The 23,327-nt window shown below is 38.5% G+C and overlaps 1 protein-coding gene and 1 long non-coding RNA gene across 2 annotated transcripts; one reads left to right on the top strand and one right to left on the bottom strand.

The window, feature by feature from the left end:
• Positions 1-305: 305 nt before the first annotated feature.
• On the bottom strand, positions 306-7,620 carry LOC117334977. Its single transcript, XR_004534265.1, has 3 exons — positions 7,580-7,620; positions 7,091-7,176; positions 306-333 (listed from the first exon to the last, which is right to left on the bottom strand). It is a non-coding gene; the product is annotated as an uncharacterized LOC117334977 (long non-coding RNA).
• Positions 7,621-20,715: 13,095 nt separating this feature from the next.
• On the top strand, positions 20,716-22,848 carry LOC117333930. Its single transcript, XM_033893348.1, has one exon. The coding sequence runs from the start codon at positions 20,716-20,718 to the stop codon at positions 22,846-22,848; it is 2,133 nt and encodes a 710-aa protein (XP_033749239.1).
• Positions 22,849-23,327: the final 479 nt, after the last annotated feature.

The following is a 23,327-nucleotide window of genomic DNA, read 5'->3' as shown; positions in this document are numbered from 1 at the left end:
GCTCAGTGTCTGAAATGATGACGTCATAATATGACGACGTCAACTTGGTATTATGACGTCATTTTCATATAGCGTCGGCCCGGAGTCAAGGACTTCGGCCCTTGACTCCGGGCCATATACTATATATGGACCGGAGCAACTACTAGACTCAAATAGGCACTTAAATGAATGAGGTATAATATTCATATATATACATGAATACAATAATATAAAATTTACAATAAACTTTCTCTGTAACGAGTCTAGCAGTCAGATAAGGTCTCTATAGCAGTAAGTCGGATGCCAATAGGTGGTCCTGATTTTTTCTTAGTTTTCAAGTTCCGTTTCCGCTTTCTGGAAACAAAAAAAACATAAACATATAACACAATTATGTTCACGAGAGTGGATTGTGACAACGGCAAATATGTCTCATCCAATATGAAAAGTTATGAGCCACAAGTTTACTAATAAAACAGAAAATGACTAGATAAATCTGCTTAATCGGTGATTCTTCCATAAGTTACCGATACAAAACTTACTAACGCTAAATGTTCTCATTGTAGGATACGCTTTTTACAATAGGCTGGTAACGAAATAGCCCAGCCGTTAGAGGACAGGCCAATGTAACCTCCAGTGAAGGTCAGAGGTGAGAGTTCTATCCCTACTTGAAGTCGTTTATGTTGCTTATGGAAACTTTGATCATGGATAGACACTTTACTTTGATTACTTTGGGTGATATGCAACAGGCCTCGCGTAAGTGAGGTAGCCACAAACTACTACAATGCGTTTCCGCCTTACACATTTCCTAGTTATTCATCAGATATGGGACCATACACCCAACAAGCAGACAAAAAATATATAATTTTATCAATGCTAACATGTTTCAATAATGATAAACATATAATATAAGAGCATCGCTACCATCGTTTTTCTCATACCTGTTGTTTTAATGCCTGTTACGTCTGTTACGTGATCAAATGAAACAAGTGTTTTAATGTCATGTCACGTGTTAATATATATGAAATATTTATTTAAGACACATGATGTTAACATCCAGGCATTACTATATATATATAAATATTCTATCATCTAAACTGATGCTTCAATTATCGTTATCGTTTTCTGTATCACAAAGGTTTACTTTTTATAATATCAAGCCTTAAGTTGCTACATAAGGGATACGTACATCAAAATGTCTACATGATTCATAGAAAAAACTCACTAACTAGAGGAATACGGATTATCCAATCCGTGATTTCGAACTTTAGGGTCATCTATAGAAGAGAATAATGTTGAATTTGATACACGATTTATTTTTTAAAATGCTCAAAAATATCCATGTAATATACCAAAATGTTTGTTTGGACATGTAGTTTCTTAACATCAGCAATCATTTGTTGCAGATGCTAACAGTGTTTTCTCTATAGTTACTTTGTAGTAAGATGTAGCATGGAATAATTTTCAATAACCAAACCTGAAAAATAGCCAAGCTGTTATGCTCACAAGTGTCTATAGCACAGGACAGGAGTATTTGCTTGGCCGGTTGAACTAAACACTTTGTTTTGACCTTGAAATGCAAATGGCGGCTGTGAATAATATTACACAAATATGGCATAAAGGGAGGCATTTCAATCTATGAAAATGCTCATATATCATACTTTCAAAATGAAATCGGTGTTTATACATATTATAAAGTCGAATCAGAACAGACCTATTGCTCCTATTGTGTGCTTTATACACTTGTGATTAAAGCGACATGGCTCTTTTGTGCAATATATGCGATACAAATGAGCTAATTAACCCCCCGAAACAAGCATTTTTCACATAAAATGCATGTCAACAGCAAGATCCACGGTTTGCAATGATCAGTACTAAAAGTTATCAAGTCACTTTTGTTCAATTGTATCACTGTAGGAATTTGTAGGTTTGTAAAATATCGCTGTTTTGACTGGATTTGCTGTTTAGACGTCCTAATACCTTATTTAGTATATCGATAAAACGCTCACACCGCGTGTAGCCATGCCATCGACTCTATCGGACTATATTAAGTACACCGACACACGATTGCACATGACGAAGGTAAATTATGTATAGATTGATATATTGATTTTTAAATGTCCATTGATGACACATTTAACTTTAAATATTTTGCCCTTTCAGCTATTGAGTGTGTCAGTGGGGTACTGTATACAGTATAGATGAGATCTGAATTCAATAGTAATATACATGTATATCAAACGACACTACACCCGACAAACAAAGGTCTCGAAGGTTCCGTAGTAAGTACGTAAAGACCACAGATAGTTTTTTGTTTGTTTGCCTGGGTTTATTGGCCCATGATTAGTTAGGGTCATTTCGAGACGGGATCTTCTAGAAGTAGTTGGTGACTCCCTCACTGATTAACATATGCGAGGCCCGTCGCAGGCCATACACAACCCTGACAGCACAGACCGGTCCGTGTACTTATATCTACCGATGTACCGATCGATTGTGTAGCGGAACAAGGGCGTATCTCCAACATGTGTCCGTCCTTGTTCCTCTAAACAATCGCCCGGATGTCTATTGGTATACTGATGTCTACTGGTATACTAATGTCTACTAATGTCTACTGATGTCTACTGGTATACTGATGTAGTGATGTCTGCTGGTATACTGATGTAGTGATGTCTACTGGTGTACTGATGTCTACTGGTGTACTGATGTCTGCTGGTATACTGATTTCTACTTATGTCTACTGGTGTACTGATGTCTACTGGTGTACTGATGTCTGCTGGTATACTGATTTCTACTTATGTCTACTGGTGTACTGATGTCTACTGATGTCTACTGATGTCTACTTATGTCTACTGATGTCTATTGGTGTCTACTGATGTGTACTGGTGTAGTGATGTCTACTGATGTCTACTGGTGTAGTGATGTCTACTGGTAAACTGATGTATACTGATGTTTACTGATGTCTACTGATATACTGATGTCTACTGGTGTACTGATGTCTACTGATGTCTACTGGTGTACTGATGTCTACTGATGTCTACTGATATACTGATGTCTACTGATATACTGATGTCTACTGATGTCTACTGATATACTGATGTCTACTGATGTCTACTGATGTCTACTGATGTCTACTGATGTACTGATGTCTACTGGTGTACTGATGTTTACTGATGTCTACTGGTATAGTGATGTCTACTGGTATACTGATAGTATCTGTAGTGGTGGTTGGAGTTGTAGTGGTGGTTGGAGTTGTAGTGGTGATAGGAGTTGTAGTGGTGGAATAATTTGTAGTGTTGGTAAGATCTGTAGTGTTGGTAAGATCTGTAGTGTTGGTAAGATCTGTAGTGTTGGTAATATCTGTAGTGTTTGTAAAATCTGTAGTGTTGGTAAGATCTGTAGTTTTGGTAAGATCTGTAGTGTTGGTAAAATCTGTAGTGTTGGTAAAATATGTAGTGGTGGTTGGAGTTGTAGTGGTGGTAGGAGTCGTAGTGGTGGTGAAATTTGTAGTGGTGGTTGGAGTTGTAGTGGTGGTAGGAGTTGTAGTGGTGGTAGGAGTTGTAGTGGTGGTTGGAGTTGTAGTGTTGGTAGGAGTTGTAGTGGTGGTAGAATCTGTAGTGGTGGCTTGAGTTGTAGTGTTGGTAAAATCTATAGTGTCGGTAAAATTTGTAGTGGTGGTAGGAGTTGTAGTGGTGATAGTACACGTTGGTGTCCATTGATGACACATTTAACTTTAAATGTTTTGCCCTTTCAGGTATTGATTGTGTCAGTGGGGTACTGTATAAAGTACAGATGAGATCTGTATTCAATAGTGATATACATGTATATTAAAAGACGCTACACCCGACAAACAAAGGTCTCGAAGGTTCCGTAGTAAGTACGTAAAGACCACAGATAGTTTGTTTGTTTGTTTGCCTGGGTTTATTGGCCCGTGTTTAGTAAGGGTCATTTCGAGACGGGATCTTCTTGAAGTAGTTGGTGACTACCTCACTGATTAACATATGCGAGGCCCGTCGCAGGCCATACACAACCCTGACAGCACAGACCGGTCCGTGTACTTATATCTACCGATGTACCGATCGATTGTGTAGCGGAACAAGGGCGTATCTCCAACATGTGTACGTCCTTGTTCCTCTAAACAACCGCCCGGATGTCTATTGGTATACTGATGTCTACTGGTATACTAATGTCTACTGATGTCTACTGATGTCTACTGGTATACTAATGTAGTGATGTCTGCTGGTATACTGATGTAGTGATGTTTACTGGTGTACTGATGTCTACTGGTGTACTGATGTCTGCTGGTATACTGATTTCTACTTATGTCTACTGGTGTACTGATGTCTACTGATGTCTGCTGATGTCTACTGATGTCTACTGATGTCTACTGATGTCTACTGATGTCTACTTATGTCTACTGATGTCTATTGGTGTCTACTGATGTCTACTGGTGTAGTGATGTCTACTGATGTCTACTGGTGTAGTGATGTCTACTGGTGTTAACTGATGTCTACTGGTGTTAACTGATGTATACTGATGTCTACTGATGTCTACTGGTGTAGTGATGTCTACTGATGTCTACTGATGTCTACTGGTGTACTGATGTCTACTGATGTCTACTGGTGTACTGATGTCTACTGATGTCTACTAATGTCTACTGGTGTACTGATGTCTACTGATGTCTACTGACATACTGATGTCTACTGATGTACTGATGTCTACTGGTGTACTGATGTTTACTGATGTCTACTGGTATAGTGATGTCTACTGGTATACTGATGTCTACTGATGTCTACTGATGTCTACTGATGTTTACTGATGTCTACTGGTATAGTGATGTCTACTGATGTCTACGGGTGTACTGATGTCTACTGGTATACTGATGTCTACTGGTGTAGTGATGTCTACTGGAGTACTGATATCTACTGGTATACTGATGTCTACTGGTGTACTGATGTCTACTGATGTCTACTGATGTCTACTGGTGTACTGATGTCTACTGATGTCTACTGGTGTACTGATGTCTACTGATGTCTACTGGTATAGTGATGTCTACTGATGTCTACGGGTGTACTGATGTCTACTGGTATACTGATGTCTACTGGTGTAGTGATGTCTACTGGAGTACTGATATCTACTGGTATACTGATGTCTACTGGTGTACTGATGTCTACTGATGTCTACTGATGTCTACTGGTGTACTGATGTCTACTGATGTCTACTGGTGTACTGATGTCTACTGATGTCTACTAATGTCTACTGGTGTACTGATGTCTACTGATGTCTACTGACATACTGATGTCTACTGATGTACTGATGTCTACTGGTGTACTGATGTTTACTGATGTCTACTGGTATAGTGATGTCTACTGGTATACTGATGTCTACTGATGTCTACTGATGTTTACTGATGTCTACTGGTATAGTGATGTCTACTGATGTCTACGGGTGTACTGATGTCTACTGGTATACTGATGTCTACTGGTGTAGTGATGTCTACTGGTGTAGTGATGTCTACTGGTATACTGATGTCTACTGGTGTAGTGATGTCTACTGGTATAGTGATGACTACTGACGTCTACTGATGTCTACTGGTGTAGTGATGTCTACTGGTATAGTGATGACTACTGACGTCTACTGATGTCTACTGGTGTAGTGATGTCTACTGGTATAGTGATGACTACTGACGTCTACTGATATACTGATGTCTACTGGTATACTGTTGTCTACTAGTATACTGTTGTCTACTGATGTCTACTGGTATACTGATGTCTACTGGTGTACTGATGTCTACTGATGTTTACTGGTGTTTACTGATGTCTACTGGTATACTGATGTCTACTGGTGTACTGATGTCTACTGGTTTATTGTTGTCTACTGGTATACTGATGTCTACTGGTGTACTGATGTCTATCGGTATACTGAATTCTACTGATGTCTACTCGTGTAGTGATGTCTACTTATGTCTACTGGTGTCTACTGATGTCTACTGATGTCTACTGGTGTAGTGATGTCTACTGGTATACTGATGTCTACTGATGTCTACTGGTGTAGTGATGTCTACTGGTATACTGTTGTCTACTGGTGTACTGATGTCTACTGATGTCTACTGGTGTACTGATGTCTACTGGTGTACTGATGTCTACTGATGTCTACTTATGTCTACTGGTGTACTGATGTATACTGTTGTCTACTGGTTTACTGATGTCAACTGATGTTTACTGATGTCTACTGATGTCTACTGGTATCCTGTTGTCTACTGGTATACTGATGTCTACTGATGTCTACTGTTGTCTACGGGTGTACTGATATCTACTGGTATACTGTTGTCTACTGGTATACTGTTGTCTACTGGTGTACTGATGTCTACTAGTATACTGTTGTCTACTGGTATACTGTTGTCTACTGGTGTACTGATGTCTACTGATGTCTACTGGTGTACTGATGTCTACTGGTGTACTGATGTCTACTGATGTCTACTTATGTCTACTGGTGTACTGATGTATACTGTTGTCTACTGGTTTACTGATGTCAACTGATGTTTACTGATGTCTACTGATGTCTACTGGTATCCTGTTGTCTACTGGTATACTGATGTCTACTGATGTCTACTGTTGTCTACGGGTGTACTGATATCTACTGGTATACTGTTGTCTACTGGTATACTGTTGTCTACTGGTGTACTGATGTCTACTAGTATACTGTTGTCTACTGGTATACTGTTGTCTACTGGTGTACTGATGTCTACTGATGTCTACTAGTATGCTGATGTCTACTGGTATACTGATGTCTACTGATGTCTACTGATGTCTACTGGTGTAGTGATGTCTACTGGTATACTGTTGTCTACTGGTGTACTGATGTCTACGGGTGTACTGATGTCTACTGGTGTACTGATGTCTACTGGTGTCTACTGATGTCTACTGGTATACTGATGTCTACTTGTATACTGTTGTCTACTGGTATACTGATGTCTACTGGTATACTGATGTCTACTGATGTATACTGGTGTCTACTGGTGTAGTGATGTCTAATGGTGGAGTGACGACTACTGGTGTACTGACGTCTACCAGTGCAGTGATGTCTACTTTTATACCTTTGTTATTTGATTAATTACCTGAAGATGAGGGAACAAATCACTGCCATTATGATGAAAAGTGCCAAAACACCTATTACCACTGCCAGGAGTGTCGTATCCAAGTCCTGTCAACATGGAAATAAAATACGGTTATGGCATATCAATATTCAGCAAATATCATCATAATGTTTAATAAAACATAATACAAATCTGATTCTATGGAAATATACTCTACTACTCCATGACATATTGCACTGGATAAGTATATACAGCTGTATAATTGGATAGACATATTTTACTGAAGAGGCATATAATTTTGAATATGTATATCATATCAAATTTATCTAACGCGTTAACTCAATGTGTAACTGTAATCCTGTGAGAGTTATAAAATAATAACTTTCCGAAGTAGGCAGAGTAATGCTTAAATATGTTATTGGATATGATATGGTATTGAATAATGTTATTAGAAAGTAGGTATATACTATTTTTGTAATAGCACAAATTCACAACGTATCATCAAATTACATTTCCGGTGTTGTGTCCCGCTGTTGCAGAATTAAAACGTCTTTTGCGCTCGGGTACGGTTTGGTGGGGGAATTTAGGGTGTAGATTGTGCGGGAAATTTTTTTTTTTTTTTTGTTTTTGAAGATGGGGCAAATTGATTTTTTGGGGAAAAATATTAAAAAAAAGGGGGAGGGGGAGGGGTTTTAAGTTGTAAAAGGTTTTTTTTGGGGTTAAAATTGTAATTAAAAATTTTTTTAATAAACTTTAAAATTTTGTTTAAAAAAATACTCCGCCCGGGAAAGTAATGGGGAGTTTGGGTAGTTTTTATGAAAGGATTAAAGGTAAAAAAAATTTTTATTGAACCAAGGAATTAAACCCGGGTTTAAAAAATCCCAAAGGCGAACTTTTTTTTAAGGTTTTTAAAAAAAAATTTGGGCATTTTTTTACACCAAAACCCAAAAAACCCTTCCCAATTTCCTTTTTTCCCCGGGCTTGGGCCTTCCCCCAAAAAGGGGGAGGGCCTTCAAAAAAAGTATTTTTTTAAAGGGAGGGGGGATTTAGGGGTTTATTGTATTGGAATTTTTTTGGGGGAAGGGGGTAATTTTGGGTTTAATTTTTTTTTGGGGTTTTGGGGGGGTTTTGTGGGGGTTTTTTAAAAAGGGGGGGGGGTTTTTGGGGTTTTTTTGGGGGGGGGGTTTGGTTGGGGGGGGGGGTTTTTTTTTGGGCCCCCCCCGGGGTTTTTCCCCTTTTAAATGGGTTCGTGGTTTGCCGCCTTTTTTTGGGGGGGGGGGGGGGGTTTTGTTGGGGTAAATTTTTTGGGGTTTTTTTGGGGGTTTTTTGGGGTGGGTTTTTTGGGGGGGTGGGTTTGGGGGGAGGAGGTATGGGGAGGACTGGTTTGGATTGTATGGGGGTAGGGGTTTTTGGGGGAAACGGGGGGGGAGGGGGGGGGGAGGGTGGGGTTTGAGTGGTTTTTGAATTTTGGGGGTTTTTGGGGGGGGTTTAAATTGTAGTGTTGGGGTTGGGGGTTTTGGTGGGGGGATTTTGGGGGGGTGGGTTTGGGGGGGGTGGGGGGGTTGGTTTTTTTGGGGGTTGGTTTTTTGGGGTGGGGTTTTGGGGTTTTGTGTGGGGTTTGGGTGGTTGGGAGTTGTTGGTGTGGGTTTGGGGTAAAATCTTTTTGTTTCTTTTTTTTGGGTTTGTAGTGGTGGTTGGAGTTGTAGTGGTGATAGGAGTTGTAGTGGTGGAATAATTTGTAGTGTTGGTAAGATCTGTAGTGTTGGTAAGATCTGTAGTGTTGGTAAGATCTGTAGTGTTGGTAATATCTGTAGTGTTTGTAAAATCTGTAGTGTTGGTAAGATCTGTAGTTTTGGTAAGATCTGTAGTGTTGGTAAAATCTGTAGTGTTGGTAAAATATGTAGTGGTGGTTGGAGTTGTAGTGGTGGTAGGAGTCGTAGTGGTGGTGAAATTTGTAGTGGTGGTTGGAGTTGTAGTGGTGGTAGGAGTTGTAGTGGTGGTAGGAGTTGTAGTGGTGGTTGGAGTTGTAGTGTTGGTAGGAGTTGTAGTGGTGGTAGAATCTGTAGTGGTGGCTTGAGTTGTAGTGTTGGTAAAATCTATAGTGTCGGTAAAATTTGTAGTGGTGGTAGGAGTTGTAGTGGTGATAGTACACGTTGGTGTTATACTTTGATTTGTAGTGTTACAGTCGCTCCCTGACCATCCTGAAATTATAAACGTAATTTTGTTATTAGTAATCTCTTTTAACTCGTCATGTAGATCAGATTAAAACAGACGCCAATACTGATTACTACCAGCAATGATGTCATATTGGTAAATAGTTTGAAGGAACCAGCGATGTACATATGAATATAAACTGGCGGCTGAGCATAATTATGGAGTCTGCGATTATGGTCAGTTTGAGCGGACTAATTTGCACAATTCACCCCCCCCCCCCCCCCCCCCCCCCCCCCAATGAAGGCTCAAACTCTGCTACATTATCCAAACAGGAAATTGGAGCAGTAAAACATTATAAGATGGTTACCATGGCGGCCATTTTGAATTTCCAATTGTCCCAAATTTAAGTTAAAACCTCCATGGATCAAGTTACATATAAATGAAGGTATTGATTGAATATGTACAATCTCACATAAAAAAAGCTTTTCAAGATGGTGTTCCTCTCGAATATGACATGGATCAAAGTTTCAGTCAGAACCATCATGGAGCCATACACATTTTTTTTCTCATTTAGTAGTAGCAGTAACAAGAATTTGGTACGGCGGCCATTTTTTTTTAAAGTAAGAGAGGTCCGAATCGACATTACACTTCCTATACAGTGGCACGTCCTGTTCAATAAAAGTATTTGTGGGTTTTTTTTGTTTTTTTTTATTTCGTTATTATTATTTGTTTTAAATATGTTTTGCTTAGTTTTTTTTTTTTTTTTTTTTATATATATATTTTTTTGTCCGCCGTTTTGAGCGTGACACAGATCCAAATTTCCGTTAGAACCATCTGTTGATCGCACATTAACTCTGGATTTATACAAATTCCGGTGTAGCAGAAGCAGCGATAACAATAAGGTTCTTTAGATAGACTTGAATGGGGTACACAAACATTTTAACTAGGAACATTTATGGATAAAAAATATTCGATTGTAAAAAGATCATTGAACAATAAAAGCTTATGTTCAGGAAAACTAAGTTAAGATTCTATACGGTGGCAATGGCAATGCCAAAAATATCAGATCATCACACAAAACGAAGGAATTGATATGAAGAAACTTAAAGCACAAATATATGTTTGAAAGCGAGGTTACAAGGTCAATTCCAAGTCATCCCACAAACAGCCAGACATAGTATTAAAAAGGTAAGCATTCATATTCAAGGAAATGAAATATATTCTAGAAACCTGATAAATAATGGAATAGTGTAATATAAAATAGAATTAAGGATGTGTATCAGCAAGAAATCATTAATAGGATAAATGGGATATCACGATGAGTATTATATAAGCATTAAGTTGATAATTTTCTTTACAATTTTATCTAATTAAGTCTATTAATAGTGTTTATAAAAAGTGTTTATCTATAATAAAACTTTCGCCGCATAATCTAAGTATAGCTTTCAGAAAAAGGACAGAAAAATTAAATAGTTGAATATCATCTTATTAAACTATTGAGATGCACGTTTTTAGAATGAGCTTACAATATCATGTTGATCACTCCGTTTCTCGTGTGTTTGTACTGTTGAATATTTATGAATGATCATGTTGTTATTTTCAATTATGGGGCGGTATGTCCATGGAATAACACGAAGTTGAACTTGATATATCTACCTGCGAGGAAGACTTGTTTCACATTACACAATTACATCTTAACTTAGGACACAGACTTTGTAACACAATGATATATTTACCCGGGACGCAGACATTGTAACATCAGTTTATATTTACCTGGGAGACAGACATTGTAACACAATTATCTATTTACCTGGGACACAGACTTTGTAACATAATGATACATTTACCTGGGACACAGACTTTGTAACATCAGTTGATAGTTACCTGGGACACAGACTTTGTAACACAGTGATATATTTACCCGACACACATACTTTGTAACATAAGTTTATATTTACCTGGGACAAAGACTTTGTAACATAATTATCTATTTACCTGGGACACAGACTCTGTAACACATTTATCTATTTACCTGGGACACAGACTTTGTAACATAGTGATGTATTTACCTGGTATACAGATTTTGTAACATAAGGTTATATTTACCTGGGACACAGACTTTGTAACACAGTGATACATTTACCTAGCACACAGACTTTGTAACACAATTTTCTATTTACCTTGGACACAGACTTTGTAACACAGTGATATATTTACCTGGGACACAGACTTTGTAACACAATTTTCTATTTACCTGGGACACAGACTTTGTAAAACCATGATTTATTTACCTGATACACAGACATTGTAACATAATGATACATTTACCTGGGACACAGACATTGTAACACAATGATATATTTACCTGTGACACAGACTTTTTAACACAATTATAAATTTACCTGGGACACAGACTTTGTAACATAAGTTTATATCTACCTGGGGCACAGACTTTGTAACACAGTGATATATTTACATATATATTTACATGGAACACAGACTTTGTAACATAAGGTTATATTTACCTGGTAGACAGACTTTTTAACACAATTATCTATTTACCTGGGACACGGACTTTGTAACACAGTGATGTATTTACCTGGTATACAGACTTTGTAACATCAGGTTATATCTACCTGGGACACAGACTTTGTAACACAGTGATACATTTACCTTTGACACAGACTTTGTAACACAGTGATATGTTTACCTGGGACACAGACTTTGTTGCACAATTTTCTATTTACCTGGGACACAGACTTTGTAAAACCATGATATATTTACCTGGGACACAGACATTGTAACATAATGATAAATTTACCTGGGACATAGACTTTGTAACACAGTGATGTATTTACCTGGTAGACAGACTTTGTAACACAGTGATATATTTACATGGAACACAGACTTTGTAACATAAGGTTATATTTACCTGGTAGACAGACTTTTTAACACAATTATCTATTTACCTGGGACACGGACTTTGTAACACAGTGATGTATTTACCTGGTATACAGACTTTGTAACATCAGGTTATATCTACCTGGGACACAGACTTTGAAACACAGTGATACATTTACCTTTGACACAGACTTTGTAACACAGTGATATATTTACCTGGGACACAGACTTTGTTGCACAATTTTCTATTTACCTGGGACACAGACTTTGTAAAACCATGATATATTTACCTGGGACACAGACATTGTAACATAATGATAAATTTACCTGGGACATAGACTTTGTAACACAGTGATGTATTTACCTGGTAGACAGACTTTGTAACACAGTGATATATTTACATGGAACACAGACTTTGTAACATAAGGTTATATTTACCCGGTAGACAGACTTTTTAACACATTTATCTATTTACCTGGGACACAGACTTTGTAACACAGTGATGTATTTACCTGGTATACAGATTTTGTAACATAAGGTTATATTTACCTGGGACACAGACTTTGTAACACAGTGATACATTTACCTGGCACACAGACTTTGTAACACAATTTTCTATTTACCTTGGACACAGACTTTGTAACACAGTGATATATTTACCTGGGACACAGACTTTGTAACACAATTTTCTATTTACCTGGGACACAGACTTTGTAAAACCATGATTTATTTACCTGGGACACAGACATTGTAACATAATGATAAATTTACCTGGGACACATACATTGTAACACAATGATATATTTACCTGTGACACAGACTTTTTAACACAATTATAAATTTACCTGGGACACAGACTTTGTAACATAAGTTTTTATTTACCTGGGGCACAGACTTTGTAACACAGTGATATATTTACATGGAACACAGACTTTGTAACATAAGGTTATATTTACCTGGTAGACAGACTTTTTAACACACTTATCTTTTTACCTGGGACACAGACTTTGTAACACAGTGATGTATTTACCTGGTATACAGACTTTGTAACATAAGGTTATATTTACCTGGGACACAGACTTTGTAACACAGTGATACATTTACCTGGCACACAGACTTGTAACACAATTTTCTATTTACCTTGGACACAGACTTTTTAACACAATGATATATTTACCTTGGACACAGACTTTGTAACACATTGATATATTTACCTGGGACACAGATTTTGTAACACAATTTTCTATTTACCTGGGACAGAGACTTTGTAAAACCATGATACATTTACCTGGGACACAGACATTGTAACATAATGATAAATTTACCTGGGACACAGACATTGTAACACAATGATATATTAACCTGTGACACAGACTTTTTAACACAATTATAAATTTACCTGGGACACAGACTTTGTAACATAAGTTTATATTTACCTGGGGCACAGACTTTGTAACATAAGTTTATATTTACCTGGGACACAGACTTTGAAGCATAAGATTATATTTACCTGGGAGACAGATTTTGTCTCCATTCTTGTCGCACCTGTAACGGCATGGATCTTCCTTACAGTATTTAGTGCAGTCTCCGTAGTAAAATGTGTCACATACGAAAGTCAGTGTTACATCGACCCTTGAGAGAAATTAAGAAAAAACAATGGTGTTAATCAATAATTATAGAGTTAGAACCTCATCGAATTTAGGAGAAGACTTTGAAGGTTATTTACCATAAGTTGTTGTTTTCGAATTATTAAGAATCGGTTAGAAAGCTGGTCAAGTTTGTTACGGCCTAAATGTTAGTTTTATGTTGAATTTATTGTTTAGTTTCATTTGTGGTAATTTTGTTAAGATTCCGGAAAATACGGTTATCCGGTTTCCGGTTTTAGTATAGACGAATATTATGGGATAGCGTTATCCAAGCGCAGCACATGTTTTGAGTAGGACCTATGAGAAGATTCGTACGGACTATCGTAGGATACGATACGGTAACTAATTACTGTTGAATGATTTGAATATGCTTTATGCTTGTTTAGGAATCCATGTCATCATGTTATAATGTCATTTTGGATAATTCGGCCAATATATAAATATGTCAGTGAACCGTGGACAGACGACAAGTCCCTCGTGCATTCTAGTCTATCACTTGATTTCTGCTGTATTTGTATGCTATCATATGATTGATACATTGCTGTTTCATTGCTGTTTAACCCGCTATAAATGTGTAAGAGTAATAGTATTGTAATAGTATTGTATTTTGCTATATTTATCAGGTTCGGTTAAATTCATTGTGGGCCGAAACGTCCTAGTCTTGTCAAGTCATGTATATTGTATACTGAATAGTAGAGGGCGAGTTGTCTCGATCTCATCTACAGATCAAACTCGTGATGTGTTATAGATGATAAGGCATAATAGTAACTGTTGCTTAGTTAATTAGTCTAATAAGTACTGTTTCTTTTCGTTACAGTCAATCTATCTACGTAGAACTATCATTGAGTCACTACACCTGTAATGTACATGTATGTTGTTGAATTGATGTCAAAGATAATAAACACAGATGAAGCCAGGAAGATGGAATTGACCTCATTTATTATTACGATAGCCAGAACGATTTCGAGGCGTACTCGACGCCTACACTCATTGACGTATCATCCCAGATGTAAGAGGTATGATCTTCAAGCTTTTAAGTGATACAGATCTGGATCAAGATGGCTACTAGAGACAGAGAAGCTGTAGAAGGTTACATGTACAGTATGACTTAAATTCAGATTCTGGACGGGCCAGAAAATTTAGTGAGAAAGGCATGCAGTACAATATGGAACAGCTTGACAAAAAACACAAGTCTCTATGTAGGTCAGAAAGATATTTAAAAGAAATAGCCACTGAAGATGACGAACCTTTGGATATTGTGCGTAAAAAATACAGTATGTGGATGAGTGAGTTCGAAAAATATTTGGAACTGTATGACATTTTGCTGCCCCAAGTCTCTTCCCATGAGCATGATGAGTTTGTTCAAAGGTTCAATGAGAATTATGGTTCTGCGAAACAATTCAAAAGTTGGATTGAGAACTACATTTCTTCGCGGAGTGCTATGACATTGAGTAAGAACACTTTATCTGTAGCCGAAGAGTTGAGTGTGGCTGGCGAGAAAATAGACCAAGGCATTATAAAGAAAACTGATCCAGAAGCCGATGATAATGTATCCGTTTCCAGTACTGCCAGTTCATACGCGTCTCTGAAACGTATCAAAGAAGAACAGGTTAGGGTAGAATAGACCCGTTTCACAATCACCGCAACCGACTACAATTTAGAGTTATTTCCCTTGAATGTTTCTGAAAACGAGGCTCAGCCTGCTGAGAGACACTAGGTAGGCAGGCCTACCGTGTTTGTCTCCAATGTCAACAATGTCGGCTTTGAATTTTAAGTTGAACAACACGGAAGATTTAAACAAACTGAAGGTTGCTGAGTTGAAAGAGATTTAAAAATACAGCGGTGAGAATGTAACAGGAAACAAATCTGCTCTAATAGCGAGACGTATTTCTCTTAAAATCAAGTTAAATGCCGCGGATAATATAGATGCCAGTGATGTATCGGACTCTACCGCCGGGATTGACCTATCTAAGGCGCTTGACATAGAGAAAGAAATTTCCTACGAGCAATTGCAAATGTCAGCAAAAGATCGCATATGGAGTGGAGACTTGAGGAAAATGGTCGAATTTAATTTTCACCAACTCAATAAATTATCTCGTAGGCATGGATCACTGATAATTAATTAAACTGCTGAAACCTTTTTTCAAAGTGCTTCATGACACTTTTTTCATTTATGTTTGATTCCGAAAATAGCCGGTTTGTGCTGCTCCTTTTACATGTAATTGACACATTTATGATAAATCAATGAATTGCTATAAGATACTTGAATTAGAGGTTTTAATATATAATACAACAATATATAGCAATGATTAATAGGGTAAAGTAACTTATACATTATATATAAGCTAATGTGCTGGTAATCTGTTATTAATACAGAAAATTTGTCAATGTCTGAAAACTTGTCCAGTACAAACAGGTTGACAGGTGAATAACGTCATAGTTCGTCAATAAAATTTGTTAAAGTGAATAATGCGTGTCCTGAGCGGTTTTTTCACGCCCCGTAATTCATTATTTGATATTTCAAAATTATAGTAGCTGCATCATATAGATGGACATCTAATCGTTTAATACGCACAATTTGACTCTGATTAGACTAGTGTATAATATGCAAATGTACCGGCGAAGTTACGGTGCAATACATATGCGAGAGCCCAGGAATGAGTGTCCTGTGAGGAATGAGTGTCCTGTGAGGAATGAGTGACCCGTGAGGAATGAGTGTCCTGTGAGTTTTTGCCCCGCAATTCGATAAATAGTATTTTCTGTTAATTCCTTCTGCATCATACGGATGAACATCGAACCTATTAACATGCAAAAATTGACATCGAGTTTGATGCGAAGAAAGCATAATAATTCATTCATTTTCGGTGCAGTGTCCAGTGCGGTTTTTGCACACCCCACAATTCGTACATATACGCGATGTCTATTACTATCAATGTGCAAAAATTCACTTTGATAGAACAAGTACATTTTAGCAAATGCTACGACGAATTTACAGTAAGTGTAAGATGAGTGTCCTGTCAGTTTTTTGCACATTTTGTTAAATTGATAGGCGTGTAATAGATATGAATATTAACTAATAGTATAAAAGTCATTACTGAGTAAATGGTAAATAGGTTAAGATTTTTGCGCTGCTCTACGAAATAAAGGCCATACATTTTAAATGTTAAAAACAACTGTTATCGGTAATGTACGAAAAAACAGTACTGCCGTCAATTATTTATTTAAATGTATTAAACTTTATAAGTGCGTTAACTATGTAGACAGTATATTTGCACTTTCAATAAATACGTGTAATTAGAAATTACATTAAAAGTTAAAACTGTGCATTTTCTTGGTGTACATGTCGATCGTGAGCGTTAGTTAAATATTGAAGGATTTTACTTTTCATTATATTTTATTAACCATAATTATTTGTAGACATCGTTTCTTTTTCAAAAGGTGATTAACAGTATATGAATTGATTAGTGATGACAACTAACTCCCTGTAAATTATTGCCTCAGTTATGTGAAGTGATTGATGACTTGTCAATGACCAGTTTTGTGTCGCGACTATTCAATTCAGCCCCATGCTGTGTCGATGTCAATGTACGGGTCATGGACATTATTATCGCAACAAAAGGCAGTAACGAATACAAGTGTAACAGGACAATTATTATACCTTTTGTTAATTTTCTGTTTGCTTTTTATTTTATGTGATGTGTATTTTCGAGTGATTAAATAAAAGAGGTGTATATATATATACTCTAATAAGTATCACAGATATCCTATATATTATATGTATGTTTTATATACATGTGCACATATAGTAATAACAACAATATTTTCTATACATGGGAAGGTAATGCATATTACAAGTTATTTCTTGTATAATTCTTATAAACGGACTTTGGGAGAAGATACGTATAGATGTACGTGTATTTGTAATTCTTATATAACGGACACAGTTTTAAAGTTTGAGCAGTTCGATCACCAGTGATCATGACCATGCCTGCGTCAAAGTACCCGAGGTTGGCACGGCGCCACAGGACACTCACTAGTTAGTACACCACAGCAGAGACCTATATACTATATATAGTATATAGGTCTCTGACCACAGGTACTTGTGGACATGATTATGATGTTTTTAACTTAAATGTTTTATTATAGACGATTAAATTATTGTATCACAATCGCATGCTTAATTTGTAAAAAAAAAAAAGGCCGAGGTACGATATATTTTTTTTTTGCAAATTAAGCATGCGATTGTGATACAATAATTTAATCGTCTATAATAAGACATTTAAATTAAAAACATAATCATGTCCACAAGTACCTGTGAACAAAATCACGGGGCGTGCGAACACCTCGCGGGACACCCTGCAATGTAACTTCGACAGTACATTTAAATAATATGCACTCGTGCAATCAAAGTAAACTTTTGCATGGTAATAGGCTCAATGTTTATCTGTATGATACAGAAAAAATAATTTTAAAATATCATTTAATGAGTTACGGGGCACGCAAAAACAATCACAGGACACTCATTCCTCACAGGACACTCGTATGGTTATGGCACCGTAACTTCGTGTTCGCCGGTACATTTGTATAATATGCACTCGTTATATCAAAGTCAAATTTGACATCTTCATAGGTTAGATATTCATCTGTATGAAACAGAAAAAAATATTTAATAATATCACTTAACGAATTGCGGGGCGTGCAAAAACCCTCACAGGACACTCATTAGGCACACCCTTGTGACTGTCAACTTGTCAGCAGGCTGAGCCTCGTTTTCGCGAAATTCAGGGGAAATAACTCTTTACATTTTGCGATTGTGAAACTGGCCTATTAGAGACGAGGAAACTAGCGTTATCAAAGAAACATGAAATTGAGTTAGCTAAGTTGTCGCTAAAGCTCAAAGAGGAAGAGCTGGAACTTGATACCGGTATAGCTGTCGCTCAAGCGAGAAGCGGAGTACTCGACAAGTACGACTCAAATGAAAATCTTAATGCTTCAGTTGACCAGGCTCTTGCGTTCGAGCAACCGCGATTTACCTCCCCTAAGCCGCGACCATTGCCTGTACGATTTACAGATGAAAGTGTTTGTGCAAGTCCCCCTCCAGTCCTATATGATAGACCTAGACCGCATATGACTGGTTTAGCAGAAGTGTCATCGAGAACACTACCTGAACAATATGTTGATTCGTCCCATTCACAAACCGTAGTTCAGTCGGTAGTTCAACATTTAAGAAAACCTGTGGCAGAGGTAAAGAAGTTTAGTGGAGATCCTCTAGAATATCGCAGATTTATTCGTCAATTTCACTCGAAGGTTGTAATCAACACTGATGATGACGATGAAAGGATGAACTACCTTGAACAACTTACATTCGGAGATGCACATAAAGTGGTGTCAGGATTCAGCCATCTTAACGGCGACAAGGCTTATAAGGCAGCCATGAGTCAGCTGGAGGATCGCTATGGCGATGAGGAAGTTATAGCGACAGCTTTCATCAAGAAAGCATTAGACTGGCCCACCATTCGTCCTGGAGACCCGAAGGCACTCGATGACTTCTCTTTGTTTCTTGTAGAGTGTGATAATGCAGTTGGCACAGAATCAAATGGCGTTCTTGACTACTCGGACAATATTAAGAAATTAATGCTCAAACTACCCTTCTATCTGCATGATAAATGGAGGAACCAAGTATATAAGTACAAGGAAGCAAAGAGGAAGGTTCGGTTCAAGGACTTAGTGAAGTTTGTGAAGACAGAGGCTAAGAAAATCAACGACCCTACGTATGGAAGTATTGCCACTGGGACTTCAAGACCAAAGACTCCGCAAAAGATTGCACGTTCCAGCAATGCAGTTCCAGAGATTGTTACAGATTCTATACCTAAGAGCACCAGTGACACCGTACCTCCTCCAGCCCCGAATTATAAGTGTTTCTTCTGTGACTCTACTTCCCATTCTTTGGATACTTGCAAAAAAATTAACTGCCAAACCTATGAACGAAAGAGTCAACTTCATTAAAGAAAAGGGATTATGCTTTGGCTGTCTCAAGAAAGGCCACATGTCGAAGAGATGCCGTAATCGTTCCAAGTGCGGCATATGCAAAAAAAGTCATCCATCTATCTTACACAACGAAGAAAGCTCGTCAGTTGTTAGTGTATCGAATGCCAGTACTGGTTATGCTATCGCAAAAGAAGATCAAAAGGGGGATGTGTCTTGTGCCATGGCGATAGTCCCAGTTAGAATTCGCTTGCGTGATAAACCTCATAGTATAGAGACATACGCATTCTTGGATACAGGTAGTAGCGCTTCGTTTTGCACCGAGACAGTTATGAAACAGCTTGGAGCTAGAGGTAAGAAGACACAGCTTACACTGAGTACAATGGGTGAGCCATTTATCATGAACACATTTTCCATCAGTGGACTGCAAGTAAGTGACATTGACTCGGAAAATGCTATTGATCTTCCGCGAGTGTTCACGAAGGAGAAAATGCCCGTGTCTAAGAAGCACATCCCAACACAAGCAGAGGTGTCAAGGTGGGAACACTTAGCAAAGGTTTCACTAGCTGAGCCTAACTGTGAGATAGGTTTGATGATTGGCAGCAACGTACCAGATGCCTACTCGCCTATTGAGATGCTTGCAGGTCCTAGTGGATCACCACATGCTACAAGAACTAAGCTTGGATGGGTGGTCTGGAATGTTCTTCGAGAAAGCGGTACTATACAAGTCAACAGAGTTCACATTCAGGATGAGTCTGGAGAAGACATCGAAGACATGGTTAAGAGATCTATGAACCTCGATTTCCCTGAGCGTCTTATTGACGATAGAAAAGAAAACTCCAGGGAGGACAAACAATTTTTGGATATATGGCTGAAAACTCTATTTATAAGGATGGAGAACATTACTGCGTTTCGTTGCCATTTCGTAACAAGGTCACTATTTTGCCTGATAACTCGGTAATGGCTAAACGGAGATTACGCAGCATTGAGAACAGGTTCAAGGCAGATCCCAAGTTCAAAGAAGATTACACTGCCTTCATGGAAACACTGTTGGAGAGAGGTCATGCGGAACCAGCACCTGTGGGATTTGACAAAGGAAAGGTCTGGTACATTCCTCATCTTGGTGTATACCACAAGAAAAAGAACAAGATTCGAGTGGTGTTTGATTGCTCTGCGCGATATCAAGGTGTCTCCCTTAACGACAACTTACTCCAGGGACCTGACCTTACAAACAATCTTCTTGGTGTGTTGATGCGATTCCGGGAGGAACCAGTGGCTGTCATTGGAGACATTGAAGCGATGTTCTATCAGGTGAAGGTCCCAGTAAATGAAAGAGACTATCTGCGATTTTACTGGTGGCCCAACGGGAATACTGCGAATGAGCCAAGGAGCTACAGGATGACGGTTCACCTGTTTGGAGCCTCATCATCTCCCAGTGTTTGCAACTTTGCTCTTCAGAAAACTGCAGAGGACAGTCAAGAACGGTTTCCCCAAGAAGTTCAGGACACACTGAAAAGAAATATGTATGTCGATGACTGTCTGACCTCCGTTGCTACAGAGAAGAAGGCGATTAGTCTTATACATGATGTGACTCAAATGTGTAAATCCGGAGGATTCCGACTTACCAAATGGACGAGTAACAGTGATGAGGTTGTGGAATCTATTCCAGAGGGTGATCGTGCCCAAGAAGTCAAGTTGTGGAGTCTGGATAGTAAGCCACCTATCGAAAGAGCTCTCGGAGTTTATTGGTTCATGGAGAATGACTCCCTTGGATTCCAAATTCAGATGAAAGACAAGCCCGTTACTAGAAGAGGTATTCTATCAGTAACCAGCTCAGTGTACGATCCTTTAGGAATTGCATCCCCGTTTGTTCTTAAGGCCAAGTCAATTCTGCAAAGACTTTGTAGGGATGGTAAGGGATGGGATGAGGAGATCACAGGAAAAGATCTGAAGGACTGGACCGATTGGTTGCTTCAGCTACCTGAACTAGAGCATGTTACCATTGATCGGTGTTACAAAGGGAAAAACCTCGGCAAGGTAACCTCCTGTCAACTTCATGGTTTCGCAGATGCAAGTGACATTGGATATGGAATGGTATTCTATCTTCGACTCGTTGATGTAACCGGAAAGATCCACTGCTCGTTCTTGTTCGGGAAGGCGAGAGTCGCACCACTGAAGGCAGTGACTATACCCCGGATGGAACTTACAGCAGCCTCTTCTCTAGTGAAGTTGGGCAGGATGGTGACAGAACAGCTGAATTACAACATAGATCGATTCATCTTTTGGACTGACAGCACTTCAGTCTTAAGGTATATCGCAAACAAGAATTTGCGCTTCCACACGTTCGTAGCTAACCGCATTGCTCTTATCCACGAAGCTACGTCGGAAGATGACTGGTATTACATCAACACTAAGGAGAATCCAGCTGATGTTGCATCAAGAGGAACGAGCATTTCGAAGTTGCCTGACTCGTGGACTCGTGGACCAATGTTCCTCTGGAAATCCGAACGTGAATGGCCCGTTGTGGAAAAGGATGTTCAGATCACGGATAAAGAGAATGATCCTGAAATAAGGACGACTGCGTGCGTTACATCAGTTGTTTTAGACACAAACAGTGGTGTCGAAAATCTTTTCGACTATTACTCCAACTTTAATAAGCTTAGGAGAGCTACTGGATGGCTTATGAGAGCTATGGACAACCTGCAGGGAGCTGTTGAGAGGAGCCGGCAGATAAAACAGGACATCAGCAGTTCAGAATCTGATCCTGTGAAACGCGACCAGAAAATAAAGTTAGCATTGTCGAAAGAGAGACAGGATAGACTTCTCAAAGGACAGAAAAACCTTCGTACAGCGTGCCGGTCTGTGGATATTCTGGAACGAGCTGAAGCCGCGTTGATTAAGTATGAGCAACGAAAGTACTTCGCAGCCGAAAGCAAGATCCTTCACCAGGACAAGGGTGTTCAGTCGCGAAAACTCAAGAAGACTTCGAAATTATTCAAGATGGACCTCTTTGTTAAAGATGGTGTCATTCGCGTAGGAGGTCGTCTTGAAAGAGCTGCAAGGACGCCAGAAATGGATGAAGAAACGACGTAATATGCAGACTGGAGATCTTGTGCTGATCGCTGATAGTACACCTAGGCATGCGTGGATAACCGGTAGGATTCAGGAAGTTGTGAAAGACAAACATGACTTAGTGCGATTCGTGAAAGTTAAGACCCCTTCCAATGTGTTAACGCGTCCAGTGACAAAACTCGTGCTCTTGCTCGAGTCAGACATTGAGTAATGGATACGGTGAACGCTTGAGTGAAAGGACATTTCGAACTGAAATATCAAATGTACTTTTGTAATTGTAATTATTTTATGATTAAGCATAATGATTTAATTGATGTGTTTGATGGTTATTAGGCCGTTTTTGCGAATTGATAATCTCGGTTGAAGCCTCGATTAAGGGGCCGGTATGTTACAGCCTAAATGTTAGTTTTATGTTGAATTTATTGTTTAGTTTCATTTGTGGTAATTTTGTTAAGATTCCGGAAAATACGGTTATCCGGTTTCCGGTTTTAGTATAGACG

The sequence above is a fragment of the Pecten maximus genome, chromosome 9 (genome assembly GCF_902652985.1).
Source record: "Pecten maximus chromosome 9, xPecMax1.1, whole genome shotgun sequence".
NCBI classification, from domain to species: domain Eukaryota; kingdom Metazoa; phylum Mollusca; class Bivalvia; order Pectinida; family Pectinidae; genus Pecten; species Pecten maximus.
This window is presented reverse-complemented; position numbering and strand designations above follow the sequence as displayed.

What these genes read in the sequence shown, in the direction of transcription:
- LOC117333930 (XM_033893348.1), top strand. Translation starts at nt 20,716, where the DNA reads ATGGCTAAACGGAGATTACGCAGCATTGAGAACAGGTTCAAGGCAGAT.